At 36.2% G+C, this 23,869-nt stretch overlaps 1 protein-coding gene and 3 non-coding genes across 4 annotated transcripts; 2 read left to right on the forward strand and 2 right to left on the reverse strand.

Annotated features, from left to right (window-relative positions):
* Positions 1 to 790: 790 nt before the first annotated feature.
* Smp_127710 (hypothetical protein) lies at positions 791 to 23,869 on the reverse strand (the record flags this gene model as incomplete). The annotated part of the gene is made up of 6 exons (XM_018798582.1): positions 791 to 1,753; positions 4,120 to 4,266; positions 6,329 to 6,605; positions 10,398 to 10,522; positions 15,119 to 15,244; positions 23,539 to 23,869. 6 exons carry the CDS (start codon positions 23,867 to 23,869, stop codon positions 1,596 to 1,598), a joined length of 1,164 nt encoding a protein of 387 aa, XP_018653510.1. The 3' UTR covers positions 791 to 1,595.
* On the forward strand, positions 3,940 to 4,013 carry Smp_tRNA_01768_SeC_TCA.1.1. The gene has a single exon. It is a non-coding gene (tRNA).
* Positions 13,145 to 13,216, reverse strand: Smp_tRNA_01257_Pseudo_TTG.1.1. Its single transcript has one exon. It is a non-coding gene (tRNA).
* Positions 13,987 to 14,057, forward strand: Smp_tRNA_01957_Pseudo_TTG.1.1. The gene has a single exon. It is a non-coding gene (tRNA).

The raw sequence follows: 23,869 nt of genomic DNA on the forward strand, positions 1-23,869 counted from the left end.
TTCTCTGGCAGAGGCTATATACGAGTGGCCATGTGAGAGCATTTCGAAAGGGAGAGCGGACTCTTTCTCACCACACTCGGCCGCACTAGGGAATTTGGATGAGGAACTTAGGAAAAGACGCTTGAGGTGGATGGGACATATATTAAAGAAATCTTTAAACTGCATCACGAGGCAAGATCTAATTTGGAATCTTGAATGGAAACAAAAAGGAGGAAGACCAAGGAGCACACTATGTCGGGAATTTGAATTAGACATCGAAAGGATGAATAGCAACTAAAAAGAACTAGAAAGGATTGCCCATGACAGAGTTGGATATCGAATGGTGGTGAGAGGCCTATGCTTCTCCATGAGGAGTAAAAAAGATAAGTAAATATGAAAAGAGTAGTTTGTATAAAAATAAATCTAACATTGTTTAACTGAGAATAAAACGCCTTAACTGTGACAACCTCTAGTATGTCTTGTTGCTTACGAAATCACGCTTAAACGATCTTGAGAAGGTTCACCTCCTGAATATGACTAAATGAGGGTTATAAAGCAATGTGAGGAATTAGAATTATGATTTACATTTTATGGTTAGCGTTAAGAACTAGATTTGTGGTTTTCATAACGAATTGAAATCAGCTAAAATACCACAATGTTATTTAATCAAATTTATGAATGAAATTCGCGCTAAAATCTCAGACCCATTATCTTATGTCTGATTGGTTCATCCATAAATAACGGAATCGTCGAATTTGTCCTCAAAACATTAGTAAACACATTTTACCTACTATCAAAACAATTAAGTAGTCTAAATAATTATTCAAAATATTTCGAATGAACAATACATTCAAACCGAACTTATTCAAATATAAAATAAAGAACATTTCCAAGCATTCAAACTTATTTATACATTATATAACAAAATAGAAATAAAAAGCATCACAGAAACAGATATCACAAGAACAATTAACAATAACTCAATACATTTCCTCTTGTTGTTGTTGTTGTTAGTGACACTCATGGTGTTGTTCCCTGGTGTTTGATGATCCATTGACAACTACCGACAAAATTAAACCAAAACACTCAATAAATTGAGTTACATAAAAAATATGTTTTAAAGGTGATAAACAACTAGTTGTGGTAAAATATGAATAAAAATAGTGGTAATAATACAAATCATAATAAAAAGAAATAACAAAAATGAAAAAAAACATTTGAATAAATCAAAAATAAAAGTAAAGAACAAACTTTTTCCACCCCACCCCACCACACTCCCTCCCTCCCTCTCTGAACGATCCATATTTGTGTATTTGTTTTTTTGTTTTTGGATGAGTATACATACGTGCATTTGTAAATAATTAGTGGGAGGGGGCGGGGTGGGGGTGGGGTTGATTAAGAACTTGGCAGTCAATTCATTATCATTAACCAATAGTTTTTGGATTGAATAATAAAGGGTTTCTCTCTGTGTTTTTTGTTCTAACTAAACATATATCATTTACATTATACATGTCTTGTAAATTAAAGGGAAATATGTGTTTAGGTTTGTTTGTTTGTTTGTTTTCTTACAAATAAACAAACAATGACAAAATAAAAACGTGTTGTTTCCCCCCCCTTCAAATATCATAATTTCTTGGCATATTAATTAAATCAATAGATTCTGGTCCACGACGATATCTTCTCCATATTGTTCGACGACATCCACAAATAAGTACAGTAAGAGTACAAATAAGGCCACCAATAATAGCAAATGCTAATATAATTAGACCATCATCTGTAATAGTAAGAAAAAAAAGAAGAAATAAACATAATGGATGTCTTCAAAGTAGTGCTCTAGCATATATAAGGATCATGGAGTAAACAATTCTATATTCAGATGTTGAACAACACTAGGTAAAGATGGCAGATCAATTGAAGAAGTAATAAAATTTCATTTAGTAGGATGATTAGGATATGTTGTAAATATGCCCTATCATCGCCTACCTCAATATGGGATGATGGCTAGCTCAGAGGAATATTGAAGAAACGTTAGAGGTCAGACAAGAACATAGAATCCATCTATAGAATCAATATTTTTTATGGTAAGCAGTGTTTACAGGTATAGCTTATCTGGTTGTGGTTAGTACTATGATCGTAACCAATTGTTCAAAACAGATGATGTAGATGAGAATCAGTTGTAATGACATAGATATATTCACACTTCCACTCAAAATACTTATACTTTTAACTCCATGAGTTCATTCTTTGTTATCGAATCATATTGCGTATATTTAATCTTGTCTACTGGTATCATTAAAACTCTTATTAATTCTACAACTTTGTGATTCCATTGCATAAACCAGTAGCTGTCTGGACTCAGTAACAAAGTGGATTACATAGTGGCAGTTGAAGAGGAAGGTATCGAGTTTGAATATCGGAGTGAACATCGACAGTAAGATGCAAGTACATCCAGCTTATGAGTCCAAAAAGGGCGAAATGCGCGTTCTGTATTCCACTACTAGCCACCACCCATCTCTGCCTATAAATGAACTACGGTCTAAAATAGGATTAATATCAATAAATACTTCAATCTTATGTGAATGGTAGGTAGTGTTGGCCACTAAAACTCTCACTACATGTTGCGAACCATATGTTAGAATACAATTCTGGTAGCATTTATCAAATCTTTAACCATTCTTAGTAAAGAAATATGGAATAATCTGGATAAAATTCTGGTTACATTAAACTATGGGACCATAACAGACCATTTCTGAAAGTCTTGAATTCTATGTAAAGTTTATTTATAATCGATATGATAATCAGTTTTACGTACAATAGATGGATAGTGTGTAGCAGTCAGAGCCAAGACATGTGTGTCATCTTATTTGGGAATCGTTGACTAAATTTACCGGCGAGACAATAATTTATGCATGATGTTTGAAAGAAATTTCAAAAAGTCGGAAAACAGTCAGTATAGAGTGAGAACCAAAAAATTTACAGCGAATACTCTTCTAAAACATGGTTTAGAAACTTTTGAAGATTAGGAAGAGGCTCTGCAGTTCTGAAATCGTAATGCTAACGGTAGGGGAATTTATCCATTTCACTCAATAATCGACCTCTTGAGCCATGATAAAGTCGCGAAAACTCATTTAGCCTTGACCACATTGCTTATATATTATTTTTGTATACTGTGGTGGTGGGGTCTACGGTGCACGTAACCAGGTCTATGTAAGCATCGATATGCTGCCCAGATATCCGTGTATAATGTGGTACACGGCTACACATACTGTGGTATAATTAACATTATCATTGTGACCTGAAAGTGTCTCTTGTAAGATGATCTATCATATATACTAAGGAGTTGTTAATTATACATAAGGAAGTGCTACTTATTCAGTATTCTTTAGCACTTCGTCCTCTATTTAGTTTGCATTCTCTGACGGCCGTTTCGTCTATTTATACGATTCTCTCAATTCCTCCGAACGACTTATATAAGCCTGTCATTTTCACTACATATATGTCTCGACAGTACTCATACCACTGAATCGCGAGATCCGAACCCAGAACCTATCAGTCTCGCGTGTGAGTGCCTAACCTCTAGACCACAGAGCCGGCATCCAATGGCCGTCCAGTGCTTCCAGGTTTTCCATGGTAGTCTAGCTTCAATTGACTCATGATTTTAACTACAGTATCAAATTACAGTTTAAAAACCGTTTCATATATATTATGGGAATAAATGCTTATTAAACGGAAATTTTGTTGTGATTCTTCGAATTTCTTGTTGAGAATCGTTTACTACAGTCAAAGATATGATACGAAATAATACATTTGTTATTATGACCATTGTTATCATTGTTTTCATCATGGGTTTCCAGAGTTTTATTGCAAAGCTGAAACCAATGAAGTTCAACTCTGTTGACTATAAGGAAGGTACCCACCGAAAGCAAATTGATTGAAGTTAGACTTGTATACCATTAGAATCCAGCTCAATGGCATAGAGGTTAATCGTTTGATTTCAAGGCTGAAGGTCTTGGGTTCAACTCCCAGTTGTGGAGTCTCCAATACGTCGCTACTGAGGAGTCACATATTTTCAATGGTTATCTAACTTAAATCAATTTGTGATTACAATCATTACCATTGTTAAATCAAATGAATACTTACACATACAACGTCGTCCAGGATAATTAGCATCAAATGATGCATCAATTGTAAAAGCATTACATTCACATATATAAGTACCTTGTGATTGAACAATACATTTAGCATTTATTGAACAATCATGATTTCCATTTTTACAAGGATCATGAACTATAGAAAATAGGGATGGAAAGAAAAAAAGGATTTTTAGTTCATAAAATTTGGAGATGAGTTTGTGTCAAGATAAAGTAGAAATAAAATTTACCCGAAGTGGTTTGATGCAAAAGTGGTTATCCTATTTTATGAAAGCTAATAGTTTTAGCAAGTACTCATATCATTTAGTTATTGATCGTAAGAAGTGAAACTTTATCAGTTGAGATGGATGGAACACGTGTTACGTATGCTCAACCACCGACTGCCCCGACGTGTAATGTTTTATGGTGTAAGAGTAGGTTGGAAGAAAGTTAGGGGCGGCCAGACTAAAACATGGCACAAATTCATGAAGTCACTGACAAGTGAACTGAGTCTTGTTGGTAGGTGTAGACTACCTGGTTGGGACCCGCAAGATGATAGCAATCGATGGTTAGAGACCTTGAATGATATGGTTCAAAATCGTTTGCAGTGGTGAAGGTGCATCCACTTTTTGTGTTCTACCAAATTCTAATCTTATGAATTCTTTATGTCTCTATCTTTTTTCTCTTTCTGTTACATTTGTTTTTGCTAATAAACAACCCAGCTACTCCTATTGTTTAGTATTCTAATACGATGACACTCGACAAGACCCCAAAATCAGAACACGTTGAACAGAAGTTAAATTGTATTCAAAATAACAATCGTAAGTGAACAGCAATCACTAGTTTGAATAACGTTCATATATTTATAGTCTATACATAAGAAGCTTCTAGATTTTTATCCAATAATTTACCAGGGCTGATTGGTTTGGAATTAGCCAATCAGCCTGCGTCACCACGATCATGCACATAACATGCCTTAATCTGGTTCATTTCCCGCTAACACTTTCCAAATTTATTTCATTGAATTATACTCCTTCAAATCCTAATCTTTCACATAATGCTTATACTCTTACTACTTCTACCATTATGGGATTTGAATCGACAACTGCATCTCTGTGTTAATGTGGTATGGCAACTCGAACTGATGTGCGTACGTATGAAGTTCTACGTTGTGACTGAATGACTGATTGAAACTATAACATTAGATGTAATCCAATTTTGTAACGATGATAGAATTACAGTAAATAAACATGAATATATGGTAAATGAGTAAATAAATATATATTATAGTTGAATTCATGAGTCAATTGAAGTTAGACTACCATGGAAAACCTGGAAGCACTGGATGGCCATTTCACCCTATTATGGGACTCTTCAGCAGCTCACATCCACAATCCCACCTCATGAGATTCGAATCCAGGACCTGTCAGTCTCGCGCGCGAGCGCCTAACCTCTAGACCAATGAGCTAGCCGACATACAATGGTGTTGATGTCTAACTTCAACCAATTCACAAAATTGCCCCACCGTCCACCATTGTCCTCAGTGAGTTACTATCTCACAACAGACCCGGTTGAACTCGACTAGTCACTACTACTCAGTAGAACTCCAGGAAATATCTCTTGAAGTCAGTCACTAGTGAGCATATGATTATTATGAGAAAGGGTTTAATTACGTAGTCTCTGAAAAAGAGGTTAAGCACTCGCGTACGAGACTGATAGGTCCTGGGTTCGAATCTTGCGAAGCGGGATCATGGAAGCGCACTGATGAGAAAACCTACAATAGGACGATACGACATTCCAGTGCTTCCTAGTTTTCCATGTTGGTCTAGCTTCAATTAACTCATGATTTCAACAATTGAAATTTCTAATAATATCCACAAAAACCTCTTCTAATATTGTAGTGAACAAGAACACGACTGGAGACAATCGAATGTATTACAGACTATCTCACTAAATTCTGATAACTATACAGCAAACAGTTGATTAGCAAAATAACAACCAGTTGTTTCAATCTTCACTGTTTCTTCTCTAATTCCATTGCTCATGCATTTTCCAAACGATTGCGCTTCATTTCAGTTCCTTCCTCATCGGTCTTCTGCCAAAATACATTCTGTGTCTGATCATCACCATACACTACTTATATGAATATAAGTAGACCACACTACAATATTATTTATTTATATTACTACTAATATTCATCATTAATAAGTAGTACTTACCATAAACTTTAAAATTGGATGAATTCTCCATCATAATATCATTGAATGATATCATATTGAATTCATTTACAGTTTTATTGATTAATTGGAATCCAGTCATTAATTGATTTTTAATCAATATTGGAGAGATTAATGGAATTAATGATAAATCGATATCGAATATTGATTTTAATTGAATCATTACTGAATTATTATTATTATAATAATTAATTAAATAACAATCAATTAATGAATTTGATAATTGTAAATTTGATCCATATGTTATACTTAATTTAAGCTAAAATGAAATAAAAAAGAAAAAAAAGTTGATCGGAAAAACAATAGGATCATAATAATAAAATATTGACGGCAAGAGTATAATTTGTGGATGAGCCAATCAGGAGCGTTTCAGGAATTTCAAGGTCACGGCGCAAATTTTAATACCTGATGCTCATGCACGATCGGTTCACAGAAGATTTTAGAGAGGACGTGACAATTAAGCGGTTACAATAAATGGGACTATTAAGAAGTTCCTTTATTTGTAATTGTGGTAATCAAATGACTTGTAGACCTTGTTCAGACTAACATGATGTTGTCCTTCCATGTAATATATGTTGGAGGAACAAGTTTGCTAGAATAGGAACGGTTTTCGCTCGATCCGTATTGAGACTAAGGAAAATTATAATAATTGCCGCGAATTGTATAATAAAAGCATCAGTAACATTGGCTGCAATGATCGCAGATGTTACTGAAGCTTTGGCTGTTCAGTGGTATGAATATTGTAGGGACATATCCATAATAAAAATGATAAACTTACACAATCGGAGTATACACAAACAATAATGGAGCTATGTGGTCGAGTCTGAGAGGGTTTTTGTGACTTTATCATGGCTCCAAAGATTGACTATTATGGAGGCATATGGATGAATTTCTCTACCTTATGCATTAAGATTTCGGAACTCTTTGAATCTTTTTCTAACCTTGACAAGTTTTTGGACCTTATGAAAGACGTGTATCCACTTTAATTATTATTATAAGTGTTTACTCTATACGGACTGTTTTCTGATTGGCTAATATTTCTCAAGGTCACACAAGATTTGTTCAAAACTCTCCCATAAATTATAGTCTCGCCATATTTATAATTAATTAATCATTATCATCAGAAAGGGGTTTTGTGGTTATTAACAGTAATTTTAACAGTTGAGATCATGAAGTAGTGGAGTTCAACTGGGTCTGTTATGAGATAGTAACTCATTGAAAACATTGGTGGATGTGTCTCTCAATTTCGTGGATTGATTGAAGTTAGACATTAACACCGTTGGATGACGGCCAGCTCAGTGGTTCTAAAGGTTAAGCGCTCGTGCGCGAAACTGATAGATTCTGGGTTCGAATTTCGTGAGGAGGATCGTCGACACGCACTGCTGAGGACTCTCACAATAGGGTGAAAAGGGCCATCCAGTGCTTCCAGGTTTTCCATGGTGGTCTAGCTTCAATTGATTCATGATCTCAACTGTTAAAATCAATCATTATATGGATTATTGATTGATTAGTTGATAACAGGATATAGGTTAAAAATAACAAAAAAATACTTAGTATCTAAATGTTTGGATTATTTTTCCTGGTTAGCGTTTTTTTTTGGCGAATTAGTTTTCTACGGGATGCGGTCTCTAACCCCATTCCCAACCCTCCTTCTTTATCCGAGCTTGGGACCGGCAGTAGCCTACTGAGGAGCTACAAGCGGAGGGATTATGTAATATTCTGTTCAAACTGTTTCCATATTAGTCGGTTAATTCATATTTATTCATAGATTTGATCTCCATTGAAGTCATGAGTACTCACTATTAAGTAGTCTAATACTACAACAAATCATCTATCCATTACTGGATGGTTTTCAAGGGTACTTAAACTGTGATTAATCTTAGCTTTTTATCCTTTTCATTCTATCTATCTATCTACCTATCTATCTATCAAAAATGAATATAAACCTGTTACATAGATAAACTCTTCATTGATGAATAATAATAATGTATATTATTAAATTCATGAACCGATCAGTGTTAGACCATCACTGAAAACCTGGAAACACTGAACGTCCATTTCGTTCTAGTGTGGAACTCCTCAGCAGTGTGCATCTACAATTGCACACGCGGGATTCTTAATCTAAATTAACAATCTTTATAACATCAAACTGAAACCAATGATTATACTTTCACTAATCAGCGATGTCACTAACGAATGTTCTGAAAAGGATGTTATTTATGATTATACTATTAGGTTAAATGAATTTGTCACTGGTTTCTTCATGATGATGGTGTTTGTGACGATGAAAAGCCAAATTGATTTCTGCTTGTTCTGACTTAAGACAGTGGGAATGTAGTGGACTCAAACATAAGTGAGAGACCATCGAATGTATTGGAATACAGAATCATAGAATCTCTCAGTAAAATCTGAGAAAACCTGGAAGCACTAGACGGCCGTTTCGTCCTATCACAGGACTCCTCAGCAGTGCGCATCCACGATCCCGCATTCGTGAGACTCGAACCTAGGACCTACCAGTCTCGCGCCAGTGCACTTAACCGATTACATATGCAGATTACATATGCAACCATACTAAGTAAAAGTACGAATCGATGTAAATATAAAGAAAGATGTTCTACCAGCGACAACAAAACTAACAGTTAAAATGATTAATTTTAATTCATATATATTTCGGTTGTTTGGAAACTTTCCTGGTTATGGTTTTTTTTTAACAAGGTTGTTGTTGATACAGATGTGAAGGCGAAGATTATCAAAGAAAGGTTGACATTCCTACAGTTGAAGATATTATGGAACTCAAAACAACTACCAACCAATACCAAAGTCAGAATCTTCAATACGGACGTCTAGACAGTTCTACTGTACAGAGCTAAAACATGGAGAACTACTACAACCATTGTCAAGAAGGTATAAGTATTTATAAATAGTTGTCTTCGCAAAATACTCAACATTTACTGGCCAGATATCATCAGCAACAGCCTTCTGTGGGAGAGAAAAAACCAGCTTCCAACTGAAGAGGAAATTAGGGAAAGACGTTGGAAGTTGATAGGACACACATTGAGAAAATCATCAGACTGCGTCACGAAGCAGGCGTTAACTTGGAATCCGAAATGGAAACGGAAAAGAGGAAGACCAAAGAACATATTGCGTTAGGAATTTGAAGCAGGCATCAAAAAATGAATCGTGATTGGAAATAACTATAAAAGATTGCTCAGGACAGAGCTGGATGGAGAACGCTGGTCAGCGGCCTATGTTCCTCCACGAGAGACAACAAGCTCAAGTAAGTAATTAGACCTACCCATTGATGGTTAGGACTGCAATTAATTAGCCTTTCCGATATATGTGGATATCTAATCAATTGCAGTCATAAACATCAGTGGTAAGATTCAAACAAGCAATATAGACGAATTACAATTCACTTGATTGCACAAACCAGTGGCTATCTTGACCCAGTAACTAAATGAATACCATAATGACCTTTAAAGCGGAAGGTAATGAGTTCGAGTACCGAACATTGACTATAGAATACAGGTACATCCAGCTGTCAAGTCCAAAAATAAAGCAATACGCGTGTAGCTGTAAATAATTCCCCAAAATCAATGGCTTTTTAAGTGTTCGACATTGGATGCTGACCACATTAGTTTTAATGAACTTGTTTAGCTGAAGGCGTTCGGTCATGCATCCGCACCAGATCACGTTACAGTACAGAATGGGAAACATCTCCTACGATCACTAACCAGATTAGATCAATCGCTTATCGATATATTGATAACGCATCAAATATATCTTCCAAACTTTTCGCTTCTGACTTCTGATTTTAACTGGTTGGGCATAATTCAATTATAGAAGGTGTTACTGGTTAATAGTTGTCAAACTACAATACTGGGGGTATCTTCACGCACGTTCTGTATTCCACTGCCAACTATCATCCATCTCTGCTTCAAAACTTGATTTACTTTACTTATATCTATTATTCTATTTTAAATTGATGACGTTTGTTTTAATACTATTGAATTCATTATCAAAAAATGGAAGCTTCTTATTTAAAACTTACTAGTTTACAAACATCTAATGCTTTTGTATTTGATAAATAACTTGACTTATCTTCATAATCTTTTTGCCAAATAGCTTCTTTTCCATTATCATATAATTTAAGTTCTACGACAAATATAAGATCATCTGAAGGAAATGTAAAACAAAGAAAAGAGAAACTTACGGACGAATTACATGTTAAATTATTTAATGAAATTTTGTATCCAGGAAATAAAACTAGCCATAGGGAGAAGAGGAAGACCAACGAACACATTACTTACTTACTTACTTACTTACGCCTGTTACTCCCAATGGAGCATAGGCCGCCGACCAACATTCTCCAACCTACTTACTCTGTCCTGGGCCTTTTCTTTCTAGTTCTATCCAGTTTTTGTTCATTCTTCTCATGTCTGTTACTATTTCTCTGTGTAATATGTTCTTAGGTCTTCCTCTTCTTCTATGGCCTTCAGGATTCCACGTGAGAGCCTGCTTTCTGACGCAGTTGGGTGATTTTCTCAATGTGTGTCCTATCTCCTTCCAGTTCTTCTTCCTGATTTCTTCCTCCGTTGGATGGAATCTGGTTTGTTCTCTCCCACAGTAGAACGTTGGTGGTAGTGTCTGACCAACGGATCTGAAATATTTTGCTTAGACAACTGTTAATAAACACCTGTATCTTCTCGATGATGGCTTTCATAGTTCTCCACGTCTCCGACCCATACAGTAGAACTGCCTTGACATTTGTATTGGAATTCTGATCTTGGTGTTGGTTGACAATTGTTTTGAGTTCCAGATGTTCTTCAGTTGTAAATATGCTGCTCTCGCTTTGCCGATCCTCGCCCTCACATCTGCATCTGATCCACCGTGTTCATCAATGATGCTGCCAGATATGTAGAGGTTTCCACATTCTCCAAATCTCCATCATGTGTAATTTGATTGGTGCATGTTATATTGTATCGGAGATTCTTGCTTTTCTCTTTGTTTATATTGAGACCTAATGCTGCTGAGGCTGCTGCTACACTGTTCGTTTTCTCCTGCATTTGTTGTTAAAGAACACATTACGCCGAGAAATAGTAACAGACATGAGAAGAATGAACAAAAACTGGATAGAACTAGAAAGGAAGGCCCAGGACAGAGTGAGTGGGTTGGAGAATGTTGGTCGGCGGCCTATGCTCCATTGGGAGTAACAAGCATAAGTAAAATAAGTAAGTAAGTAAGCACAGGGATATTGAAAATTAGGTGAAACGATATATGATTTGTTTTCAGTCTAGTATTATCTCTGTGAGAGGTCATAATTGGACACCCTTTTTAATTTCTTTCATTTGGTATTGCTTGTTTGAATCTTTCTGTTGATGTTTAGGAGTGCAATTGATCAGTATCTTACTGGTACATATTCATCCTGTGTGGATTGCTTAGATTTTGCCTTAATTCACAAGCATTATAAGCAGAGATGAATGGTGGTTAGTAGTCCCAAATGGAATGAAACGCACGTCTTGCATTCCACTGTAAGCCACTATACATGCTTTTTATATTCTGTTTAGGATTTTTCGAATACAGTCAACGACAATAAGTTTCCTTGTAAATCCCAATAGATCGTACAGTTCATTGAAAGTTCTCTATAAAGAAACCAAACGATCCAAAAAGGCTATGTTCATTAGATCTTAAATATAATCAACGGTAGTTAGATTCGTAGGTTGTATTCGTCAGCTGTAGTATCAGGACTCAGTAGCTAAGTAAATAACACGATGGTGTTTGAAGCGAAAGGTACTGGGTTCGAGTCCCGGAGTGGACAACAACTCAGATGGAAGTACACCCATCTGACGAGTCCAAAATAAGACGAAACGCGCGTCAAATTGGATTCCACTGCTAGCCACTATCCATATTTGCTTATAAAACTTATGACTTAAGGCAATATCGAGGCAGTCCTCAGAGGATGCATATATGCCAATGAGAGACTGATCAATTGCAGTCCGAAACATCAATAGTAAGATACAAGCAAACAATATCAAGTGAATTTAGGTTGATTTTTCCTTTAAAAAGTGTCAGATACCTATTGTTTTTTTAATTTTGGTTACCGTTCGATTCTGTTCTACTGAAGTCATTAACACTATCGGATCCCGGATCAAGGGTGTAGAGGTTAAGCATTCGTGTGTGAGACTGAATGCCTTGGGTTCGATGAGTACTACTGAGAAGTCCTTTACTAGGACGAAACGGCCATCCAGTGGTTCCAAGTTTTCTAAGATGGTCTAGTTTTAATTGACTCATGAATCCAACTATAGAATTTCTAAAAAGTGTAAAATTTGATTACAAATGAGGTAGTTGTCGATTATAGATTAAATAAGTTGAGTTTTAGATATTTCGCAAACTTTTGTAAGGAGCACAGACTACTTAAAGTAATTTTGGCATTTTCTTGACTTTTGGAGAATTTTATAGGGAGAAATCAACGTTTCCCGATAGTCTAGCAGATTGTTTCAGGTAGCTTTTTCTGTTTTCGGATTATTCAGTGTTGATCATTCGATTTCTTCTAGATTGTAACTTTGTTATGGTTACAAATGTGTATAAGAAGTTGTAGTTTCGTTAAATAGTTGTCATCATTCATCACAAGGAAGAGGGTGGGATATATATGACACTATGGGGATTACTGTATTTTGTTATAACAGATACTCAGTCATTGTAAGAAAAGAAGGATAGTCTCTAGCAGTGTAATCCAGGACGCGCATTTCGTCCTATTTGGGACTCGTCAACTGGATGTACCTGCATCTCAGAGTTGATGTTCACTCTAAGACTTGAACCCAGTACCTTTCGCTTCAAACGCTATTGCGTTATCCACTCAGCTACTGAGTCCTGATAGCCACTTGCTTGTGCAATGGGGTGAAGTTTGAATTCACATAGTATCGTTTGTTTGAATCTTCCCATTGATGTTTAAGACTGCAACTGGTCAGTCCCAGAGTGAACATCAAGTCTGAGATGCAGGTACATTCATCTGACGAGTCCTAAATAGGACGAAACGCGCGTCCTGGATTCCACTGCTAGTCACTATGCATATTTGCTTATAATGCTTGTGAATTAAGGCTATATCGAGGCACTTAGCACAGTATGCACATATACCAATAAGAGACTGATCAATTGCACTCCTTAACATCAATGGGAAGATTCAAACAAACAATACAAAGTGAAGATACTCAATCAGTTAAAGTAAAAATATGAAAAACTTTACTAAATCAGATAGCTGACTTAATTCTTGACGTTTTCAATATTCAACGAATATTTGGTGTCGAAAACTTTCAGTCACATTTCCGTTCATTAAGTAACTGAGTGCTGTAAGATAGTGTAATTTTCATTAGAGAGTTTATTACGAACCAATACATTCGCCTACTTTATGTTTCCTATCTTGTATATTGGGCTTCACTATACTGACATATTCACAGTCAGTCAGTCAGTCACAACGTAGAACTTCGTACGTACGTACATCAGTTCGAGTTGCCAAGCCACATTGGCACAGAGATACAGTTATCGATTCAAATCCCATAGTGGTAGAAGTAGTAAGAGTATAAGCAGTAATCCGAAAGACTAGGGTTTGAAGATGTTATTCATAGAGTATAATACAGTGAAATAAATTTGAAAAGAGAAAAAGATAGAAACGTGAAGAATTCAGAAGATTAGAATTTGGGAGAACACAAAGAGTGGATACACCTGCGCCATTGCAAACAATTTTGAGCCATATCATTCAAGATCTCTAACCATCGATTGCTATCATCTCTCGGATCCCAATCAGGTAGTCTACACCTACCAGCGTGGGTCAGTCCACTTGTCAGTGTCTTCATGGATTAGTGCCACGTTTTGGTTTGGCCGCCCCTAGCTTTCTTCCAACCTACTCCTACACCATAAAACATTGCACGTCGGGGCAGTCGGTGGTTGGGCATACGTAACACGTGTTCCAGCCATCTCAACTGATGAAGTTTCACTACTTCATCAATCAATTTGCCATCCTTACCTTGTACCCGTTTCCAAACAACTGCATTACTTACCCGGTGGTCCCAGAATATACGAGCAATGCTTCGAAGACACCTATGGTCGAATATTAGCAGCCGCAGATAACCTTAGCCCCTTGAAGTGAAATATTTAGTGTGAATTACACCTTAATATTCAATAATCATTCACCAGATGAACAGAAAGATGGTCAAAACTTCTGAATATCGTACACTTATTGAATATTAAAAAGTGTTCCTGACAATCTCAGGTCATTCAATCACTTTTTTTAAATTTTATGTAATTGAGATCATGAGTCAATTGAACTTAGACCACCATGGAAAACCTTGAAGCACTGAACGGCCGTTTCGTCCTATTGTGGGACTCCTCAGCAGTGCGCTTCCACGATTTCGCCTCGCGGGATTCGACCCAGGACCTACCAGTCTCGCGCCAGAGCATTTAACCGATAGACCACTGAGCTGGCCGTCACCCGACGTTGTTAATGTCTAACTTCAACCAATCCACGAATAAGAGCGACCAGCTTTCATTGTACTGAGGTAGGTACTTGTCTCTACCTAACATGGATTAGCCCCACTGGTCACGACTTCTCACTAGAACTCCAGGAATTACCTCATGGAGCCAGTTACTAGTGAGCATATGATCATTATCAGATAAACGAGTCTTTTTTTCAATTTTTTGGATCCATTAAAACTTTAATTCATTAATTACCATACATCTCAGTTAATAATCTTACATAAATGTTAATCGTTAACTTACGTCTTTCACATCGTTTTCCACGTGTATGATCTTTACATAAACATTTTGGTGATTTCGATGTACCAACACATGTTCCCCCATATTTACATGTTGATTCTTGACAATTTGTTAAATCTGTTTCTGTCTCTTTAATATAAAAAGAAAAAAATAATAATTTTCTAATAGAAATTTAAAAGATATAAGAATGGATAAGATCTGTTTGTAAATTCACATTGTTTAAGTAGGGATTTCATGATGAATTAAGATCATATATCAGAAGGGGTTTTAAGGAGGTTTCAGTATTTTCATAGTTGAAATCACCAGTCAGTTGAAGCTAGACCACCATTGAAAACCTTGAAGCACTGGACGGTCGTTTCGTCCTATTATGGGACTCCTCAGCAGTGTGCATTCACGATCCTGACTCGCCAGGACCTATCAGTCTCGCGCCGGAGCACTTAACCTGTAAACCACTGAGCTGGCTGGCATCCAACGGTGTTAATATCTAACTTCAACCAATCCACGATGTTTGAGCTACCGTTCACCAATTGTCTTCAGTGAGTTGATATCTCTACAACAGACTTGGTTGAACTCCACTGGTCACTGCTTCTCACTAGAACCCCAGAAAATATCTCTTGAAGTCAGTCACTAGTGAGCATATGATTATAGATCAGAAGGGGGACGAAACGGCCGCTCAGTGCCTCCAGGTTTTCCATGATGGTCTAGCTTCAACTGACTCGTGAATTCAACTATGAATTAAGATCACTCAGAAAGTTTCGTTGTTTATATAACGTAATGAAATTAGCTAGACAAACTTTCAGAATCGAGAAATACTGGAGAGTTTTCATCGAAGTATAGATCTTGACAACGGTACTTACCAGGGGTCAAAGTCATGACCTTCAGATCATATGGTGAGTGTTTAATCTTTAGATCAATGCGACGGCATCCAAAGGTATATATGTCTAACTTCGATCACAATTTATTTATTTATTTAAACACATAAATATTGGTACAAAGGGGCGCCAGATATATATGCGCCACACAAATATCATTTGATTTGTGTGAGGGCTGTGATATTACCCAGGTGCACAAATCGAAACAGGTAGTTTACTTAGGGAGCCACAACCGGAGCCTCCGACCTAAAAATCTGATTCACAAGGAAGTGAAGCATCGTAAGGAGATGCACTCACATGGTAGCCGGTGACCAACAATAGGTTCATGCACCATTTATTCCCTCAAGATACTGGAGCCCATGTGCACCACTGGTTTGGAATCAGGGTTGTCCAACTCCCCTAGGTGGACTTTCCGTGTCTACCAACCTCGTTAAAGTGCCGGATATTCGCTTTTCGTCCTCTCAATTTCGTGAACAACAATAATGCCACGAGAAGTCAGTGAGTAGGACTTTCATTGCAGATCCGTGGCCATGTGAGAGTATTTGGAGAGGGAGAGCGGACTCTTTCTCCCCACTCTTGGCCGTACCAGGGCATTTGGGGGCTCAATCACAATATTGCGACTTGATTAAAATTAGAAGTGTTGCTTACTTGATGTTAACTAAATGCCACAAAGTTTAAGCGTTCACTATGAGACCTGAAGGTCATAATAATATCAGTTAGTTATGTAAACTATGAAACCGAAAAATCTGCACAAACCTTCTATACCAATGGTTTATAGGATTAACTAAAAAGTAGGAATCGTTGGATATTTATTTGGTTCAAGTTCGGGACAGTTTATCAACATGCATTCAAAACATTCAGACTTCACAGAAACTGTAATAATATCATGTCATTGGATCGATGTATAGTTATTTACATTTCCAACTATATTCAATATGTTATATAATGCGATATACCCATCAGTCATCCCTAACCTTCAGTCGCTATCATAGATTCTTAAGTCATAGATAATGATATCAGTTTATTACAATGAAAGATATAAAAAAGTATGATTTCATCATTTTACTGATACAATTGGCGAGTTAGTTAGGATGTTGGCTAGCTCACTAGTTTCTCAGAAAGACTATTTCTCAATCATCAACAAACAAAATATAATTTCTAAAATCTCGTTTCCCTTCTTCATATTCTTTGGTTTCTAACGTAAAAAACATCATATCCTTTAAAAAAAGACGGATGATGGGTAGCATTGGAGCCCAGGACTAGTGTCTCGTCCTATTTAAGACCCGCCATGTCTATTTACCTGCGTCCTCTCCGAGCCTCGAACCCAGCACTATTCGCCTTAGACGCCATCGTGTTGTCCACTTTCTTGTGCTGTGGGGTGAAGTTTAAATTCACTTGATATTATTTACTTGGGTCTTACCATTGATGTTTAGGACTGCAGTTGATCAGTCTCTCATTGGCATATGTGCATACTGTGCGTATTGTCTAGATATTGCCTTAATTCACAAGCATTCTAAGAAAAGATGGATAAAAATTCAAAAAGTTCAAGAGAGATGACGATAATTCGCAGCTATTTATCGTACATTTTTTTTCATTCAGCGTATGAGAAATCTTGTGTGATAATTCTGTTTTACATTGTAATTCAAGTGATAGTGTGATGTGTGCTACTGATGTCGACAGATATGAGTAGTATTGCAGTAAACGAGAACACAAGTGGGACATTAAAATGTATGTGAGTACAAAATTACGGAACATCCTAATGAAATATGAGAATCATACAGTAAATACTTCATTCGCAAAATGTTAATCAATCATCACACACTTCATTGTTCTTTCTTTTCCACACCGATCATTTTCTGTTCTCGTTCTCTTTTCTTTGGTCTTCTTAACCTTCTTCTGCCAATTATTTCACTTTCGATTGATGATAGATGGTACTGTGATCTGTCGACATCAGTAGCACACACCACGGTATGTATCACCAATCGAAAGTGAAATGCCTGGAGGCAGAAAGTTAGGTAGATCGAAGGAAAGAGAACGAGAACACAGAATGATTGCTCTGGAAACGAAGGAACAATGAAGTCTGAAATGACTTATTGACATTTCATAAATGATATATTTACTGTATGGTTCTCAGATTTTACTGAGTGATTCCGTAATTATGCATTCAGATGTATTCTATTGTCCCCACTTATGATCTCGTTCGCTACTATAGCATTTTTTTGTGATAAATTTAGCATTAATTAGAGTGAGAAGCAGTAACCACTGCAGTTCAACTGAGTCTGTTGGGAGATATCAACTCACTGAAGACATTGGTTAATGGTTGCTCAATTTTGGGGATTGATTGAAGTTAGACATTGACGCCATTGGGTGCCGACCAGCTTAGTGGTCTATCGGTTAAGTGCTCTGGTGCGAGACTGTTAGGTCGTGGGTTCGAATCTCGCGAGGCGGAATCGTGGATGCACACTACTGAGGAGTCACACAATAGGACGAAACGGCCATCCAGTGCTTCAAGGTTTTCCATGGTGGTCTAGCTTCAATTGACTCACGATCTCAACTATATAAAATTAATTAGAAATATTGTTTATAACTAATAAGTAAGTCAATCAACTATATTTCTAGTGTTTAAAAAGATAATGACCTTTACCCAACAGAAATGTAACCCAGATCACGTGTTTTGTCCTATTCGGGACTCATCAGCCAGGATATTCCCGCATTTCACTTTTCATGTCCCAAATAGTATCAACAAAACGCATCCTGAAATCCAACTGCTATACATATTCTACCTATTCTATGAAAATTTGTGTTATGATAAGTGTATCGAGGCGATTCCCACATGATGCACATATATCAACTAAGTCCTATTACAATTTCAGTCAAAATATCAACAATGGAATAATTCAAAACTTACTAAATTACAACATATAGCGTTTTAACATACTTGATATGTGGCTAACAGTAATATTAGATGGACATTCTGTCCTACTTACAGTTCATCAACTAGATTTCTTCTTCATCCCATAGTTCAGGATTATATGAAGACTTGAATTTAATTCTTTTCATATCAAACACCTAATGGGTTATTTTCTGAACTACTGGGTTCAGTATGTCATCAATTCGATCAACTAGTATGAAGATATCATTAGAGATTTCTAGTTTCTAGTTTTTGATATTTAAAACTACCATTAATCACTCTTTGTTTTCTATATGTACATCATAATCAAATTACCTCGATATAGCTTTATACCATAACAAATCTTAGCCCCCAGATGCCCTGATACGGCCAAGAGTGGGGAGAAAGAGTCCGCTCTCCCTCTCCAAATACTCTCACATGGCCACGGATCTGCAATGAAAGTCCTACTCACTGACTTCTCGTGGCATTATTGTTGTTCACGAAATTGAGAGGACGAAAAGCGAATATCCGGCACTTTAACGAGGTTGGTAGACACGGAAAGTCCACCTAGGGGAGTTGGACAACCCTGATTCCAAACCAGTGGTGCACATGGGCTCCAGTATCTTGAGGGAATAAATGGTGCATGAACCTATTGTTGGTCACCGGCTACCATGTGAGTGCATCTCCTTACGATGCTTCACTTCCTTGTGAATCAGATTTTTAGGTCGGAGGCTCCGGTTGTGGTCCTCTAAGTAAACCACTTGCTTTAATTTGGTCACCTGGGTAGTAGTAACGTTCAAATAAATAAATAAATTTAGAATGAGTTTTTGTGTAGATTTAGTATTTTCATAGTTGAAAGCGTGAGTCAATTGAAGGTAAGACACCATGGACTGAGGAGTCCCACAATTGAACGGAACGACCGTCCAATGCTTCCAGGTTTTCCATGGTGGTCTAGCTTTAATTGAATCACGCTTTCAACTATGAAAATAAATTTAGGTTACAAAAATTAGCAATAGAGATATTATAAACCGTGGTTAAAACATGTTATTATTAGCTTATTATTATTATTATTATTATTATTATTATTATTAGTAGTAGTAGTAGTAGTAGCGTAATCTCTTCTTGTATCATCTTATCACATATAGTCTTTATTATTATTATTATCATATTATCATCTAGTGTAATTCAAGTACAATACTTGAATGTAATTTCCATTCTCATCTATATACATTCTTAAACAAGACCTATACAATATGAATATGAGATTTGATCTTTGTATGTAAAATATTGTAGTTCATTGACTTCTTGTTAATCAGTTTTCAATAGTATGCAGGTTAGATGTCAAAATTTCTTGCTTTTACTTTTAGTCATTTCATATAAAAACAAAATCTTGTACATAAATTCAAATCAATGAGATTAATAGTTTATGTTATAATTAGATTGATGAAATTTAATCAACAAGAAAGAATAAAACAAACATGATATTTGGCTAGCAATGGAATCCAGTTTGACGCGCGTTTCGTCTTATTTCGGGCTCGTCAGATGGATTTACCTGCACCTCTAGGACTCGAACCCAGTACCGTTCACTTCAAACGTCATCGTGTTATCCATTTAGCTACTGAGTCCCGATAAACACTTACTTATGCAATGGGTTAAAGTTTATATTCACTTGGTGTTGTTTACATGTATCTTCTCATTGTTATTTAGGACTGCAATAAGACGAAACGCGCGTCAAACTAGATTCCACTGTTAGCCACTATCCATCTTTGCCTATAAAGCTTATGACTTCAGGCAATATTGTGGCAGTCCGGATAGGATGCACATATCTCAACAAGAGACTGACCAATTATAGTCCTAAATAACAATGGAAAGATACAAGTAAGCAACACCAAGTGAATTTAAACATGATATTCATTACTAACCAGTGATTACTCATTGTATCTCAGTTTTATAATAGAGGTTAGTCATAACTCGAATAGCTCAGCGATGATATCTCTGACTATGAAGCTGATTGATATGGGTTTTAATCTCTTCTGATATATTAGATCTCTCGATTTTGAGTCGTGATGTTTAGTGTCAAATGGCAAGAGAGTTTTTTTACCAACTACGTTCGATTACATAATATTTAAAATTAGCACACATGATATCAAAGCTGCCTAGACTAGCGGTGGGTACATTACAATTTGATCTATATGATTCAATTAGCATCAAGAATAACATTGATTATCATTAGATGATCAATGTGAAGTTAAGTTCAGTTTTACTTTCTTTTTACTAAAGGTGATATTTATCTTCAATCTCTTAATCGTTCAAAATAGTTGATTATTCAAAACTTGGTAGCACTGAATAACTTTTTTATCCAAGCTCACTAAGAGAAAAAACAGAATCTTCCTCTATGACAAAATAGATATTCACTGGCTCCTAGTTTCTCAACAACTTTTCAAAACTAATGTCAATTCATGAAAACTTCAAATTCTTGGAGTTTTAGTACAAATTCATGACTAGGGGAATCCAATCATGTGTGGGAGATGGTTCATGATTGGTTAACATCACAAATTGAGTAGAGCTAGAAATCGAAATCATTCGATGCCAACTCAATGGTCTAAAGCTTAAGGGCACGCTATGAGGTCTCGAGGTTCTACATGGTGGAATCATGGATGTCCGATGCTGAACAGTTCTACATTATAGTGGAATCGCTGCTCATCGGCTTCAATTTTCCGTTGGTTGTCTAACTATAGTCAGTCTGCCTTATAAAACTACGAAATAAACTTCAAATGAAACGATCTGAATAAATCCTTTGCGATGAACTTAATAACTAACAATTAGTTACAACAAATATATGAGTACACAAAACTATGAGAATTTCAGATAATCTTGAGTGTTTGAATAGAAGCTTAGTGAAATATATACGTCTTCGGGTTCAAACAATGAATTTAAAGGGATACTTAGGTGTGATAAATATCCATAAATATACCACCTAACATCTCAAAATAGACCATTTTAATGATTTGCTAGTTTATGTAAACTGCACTTTGTTTTGAGATAAGTAACCGATAATTATTGTTAGATGAACGCTCAATCCGATTTCTTGGTCGCCTTTAATAACTCAAGGGCTAAATCTACACACCAACTTGAACACAAGAGAAAAAGCATGAAGTGTGGAAAGTGCGCTTTAATCCAAGGTTAGTTTATATACAGAAAAACGAGAGTATTGATGGTATTATAGACAAATTTAAACTCCTGAAATTTTCAGGAATCATGTTAACTATAGTAGCAGTATAGGTTAATATCCAGTCAGTTTTTCACTTTCTAGATGTTTCTGAGATGTTTTTATTCAACGTTGGTAGGATGAAATTTTTCCAAGAGTTTTCTGAGCCCCTATGGACTTTTCCAAGTAATACTTCAGTGATTTTAAGAATACGCAAACATAAATGAAAAGGAGTAAAGTTTTGTAAAGGTTTACTTGTTAACTAACTAGAAACTAAGTCTTTAATTTGGTCGACTTGAATGTTGGCTAGTGAGACACAACTCCCTTTAAGTCAAATTATACGGTTCACTAATAACAACTGTATTTAGTGTTAGGTTACCCCTGATTAATTACGAAGCATACCTATTCTTAATGAAACCAAATATGAATGTATATATATTGAAATAAGGGATAAAGGAATTAGAGTCAAATGAAGAATCATAATAAAGTTGGATAGTATTGAGTATTGAAACACAAAATGCCTTTTTGGTTTTCTTGGGACTAGTCTATTGGATATACTTGCCTCCCAATGATGATCATCCTAATCAGATCAGGATTCCCAGTACCTTTCATTTTGAATGACAATTTCATTTTCTAGTGAGCAACTGAGTCCGGATAAACAGTAACGTACTCAATAGGTGTGAATATATAAGTAAGAACTCGGCCGTTGCTGCTACATTGACGTGGTGATTGGGTTTGCCTATCTTAATGAACCAATCGAGCTATACTGGCTGAGACGGTCGTTCCTCAAGGTCCTACCATGCCAGACAGGTCGTTTGAAGAGTGGTAAGGCTAAAAGTAACAGACCCAAGGTCTGAGGGTGAACTCGTACTTCCGAGTGTGCAGAGGTGTGATGGCAGTAAGGTGTTTCCTTCAGACAACCTGCATTACAGTTATTCTGCTTTCCCACAAGAAAAGGAAAGGGGTTATTAAAGGTTGACCCCAAAAATGTACAGCTCTTCTTATTCCACTGATTTCCATCGCTGGAAGTAAGGTCCCACAAAGTACGGAACAAACACGAAAATTACTCACAAAATGGTCGTATGTAACCTGCCTCAAGCAGTTGTCCCTGGGGCACTGCGGTCACAATCTCTGGTCAATAAGACTATCACTAACCTGATTTCTTTTTCAGGTATCTCTAGAAGAACCTTTTCATGGTGCGGGCAACAGGGAAGTGAAAACCACCTTCATACCTCTAACAACACACATGATCAGTAAGAACTTGTATTTTCTGGTTATTGATGTTAAGTTCTGGAATCGACCAGTCTTAAACGGAATGGCTTAATGTTTTCATTTAGTCATCAGATATTTCAATGTTGGATATTGGGTGGAATTGGATTCCCTAAACATTAACGACGGGAACATATAAGAAAATAAAAGTTTCTTTTCAACAATAAATCATTGTCATACTTACCTTCACTACAATCAATTCCTTTAAAATCTGGTGTACAAATACATTTGGAATCATTTTCATTGAAACTATCATTCTTATTGCCATGAAGACGACGACATATTCCATGATTTAAACATGGTGGTTGACATATTCCTATTGGATTAAAATCAATTGGATAAAATATTTTAGAATGAATTAATTTTACAGGAGTAATTGTAGTTACTAAGGTTGTTGTTGTTGTTGCTGATGAGGATGATGATAATGCTTCAGCTGAAATACATGTTGAATATGATAATAATAATAATAATGATAAAGAGAAAATCAATAAATGATTAATAATTTGTATCAACAT

Source organism: Schistosoma mansoni, chromosome 7 (genome assembly GCF_000237925.1).
Source record: "Schistosoma mansoni strain Puerto Rico chromosome 7, complete genome".
In the NCBI taxonomy this organism is placed as follows: domain Eukaryota; kingdom Metazoa; phylum Platyhelminthes; class Trematoda; order Strigeidida; family Schistosomatidae; genus Schistosoma; species Schistosoma mansoni.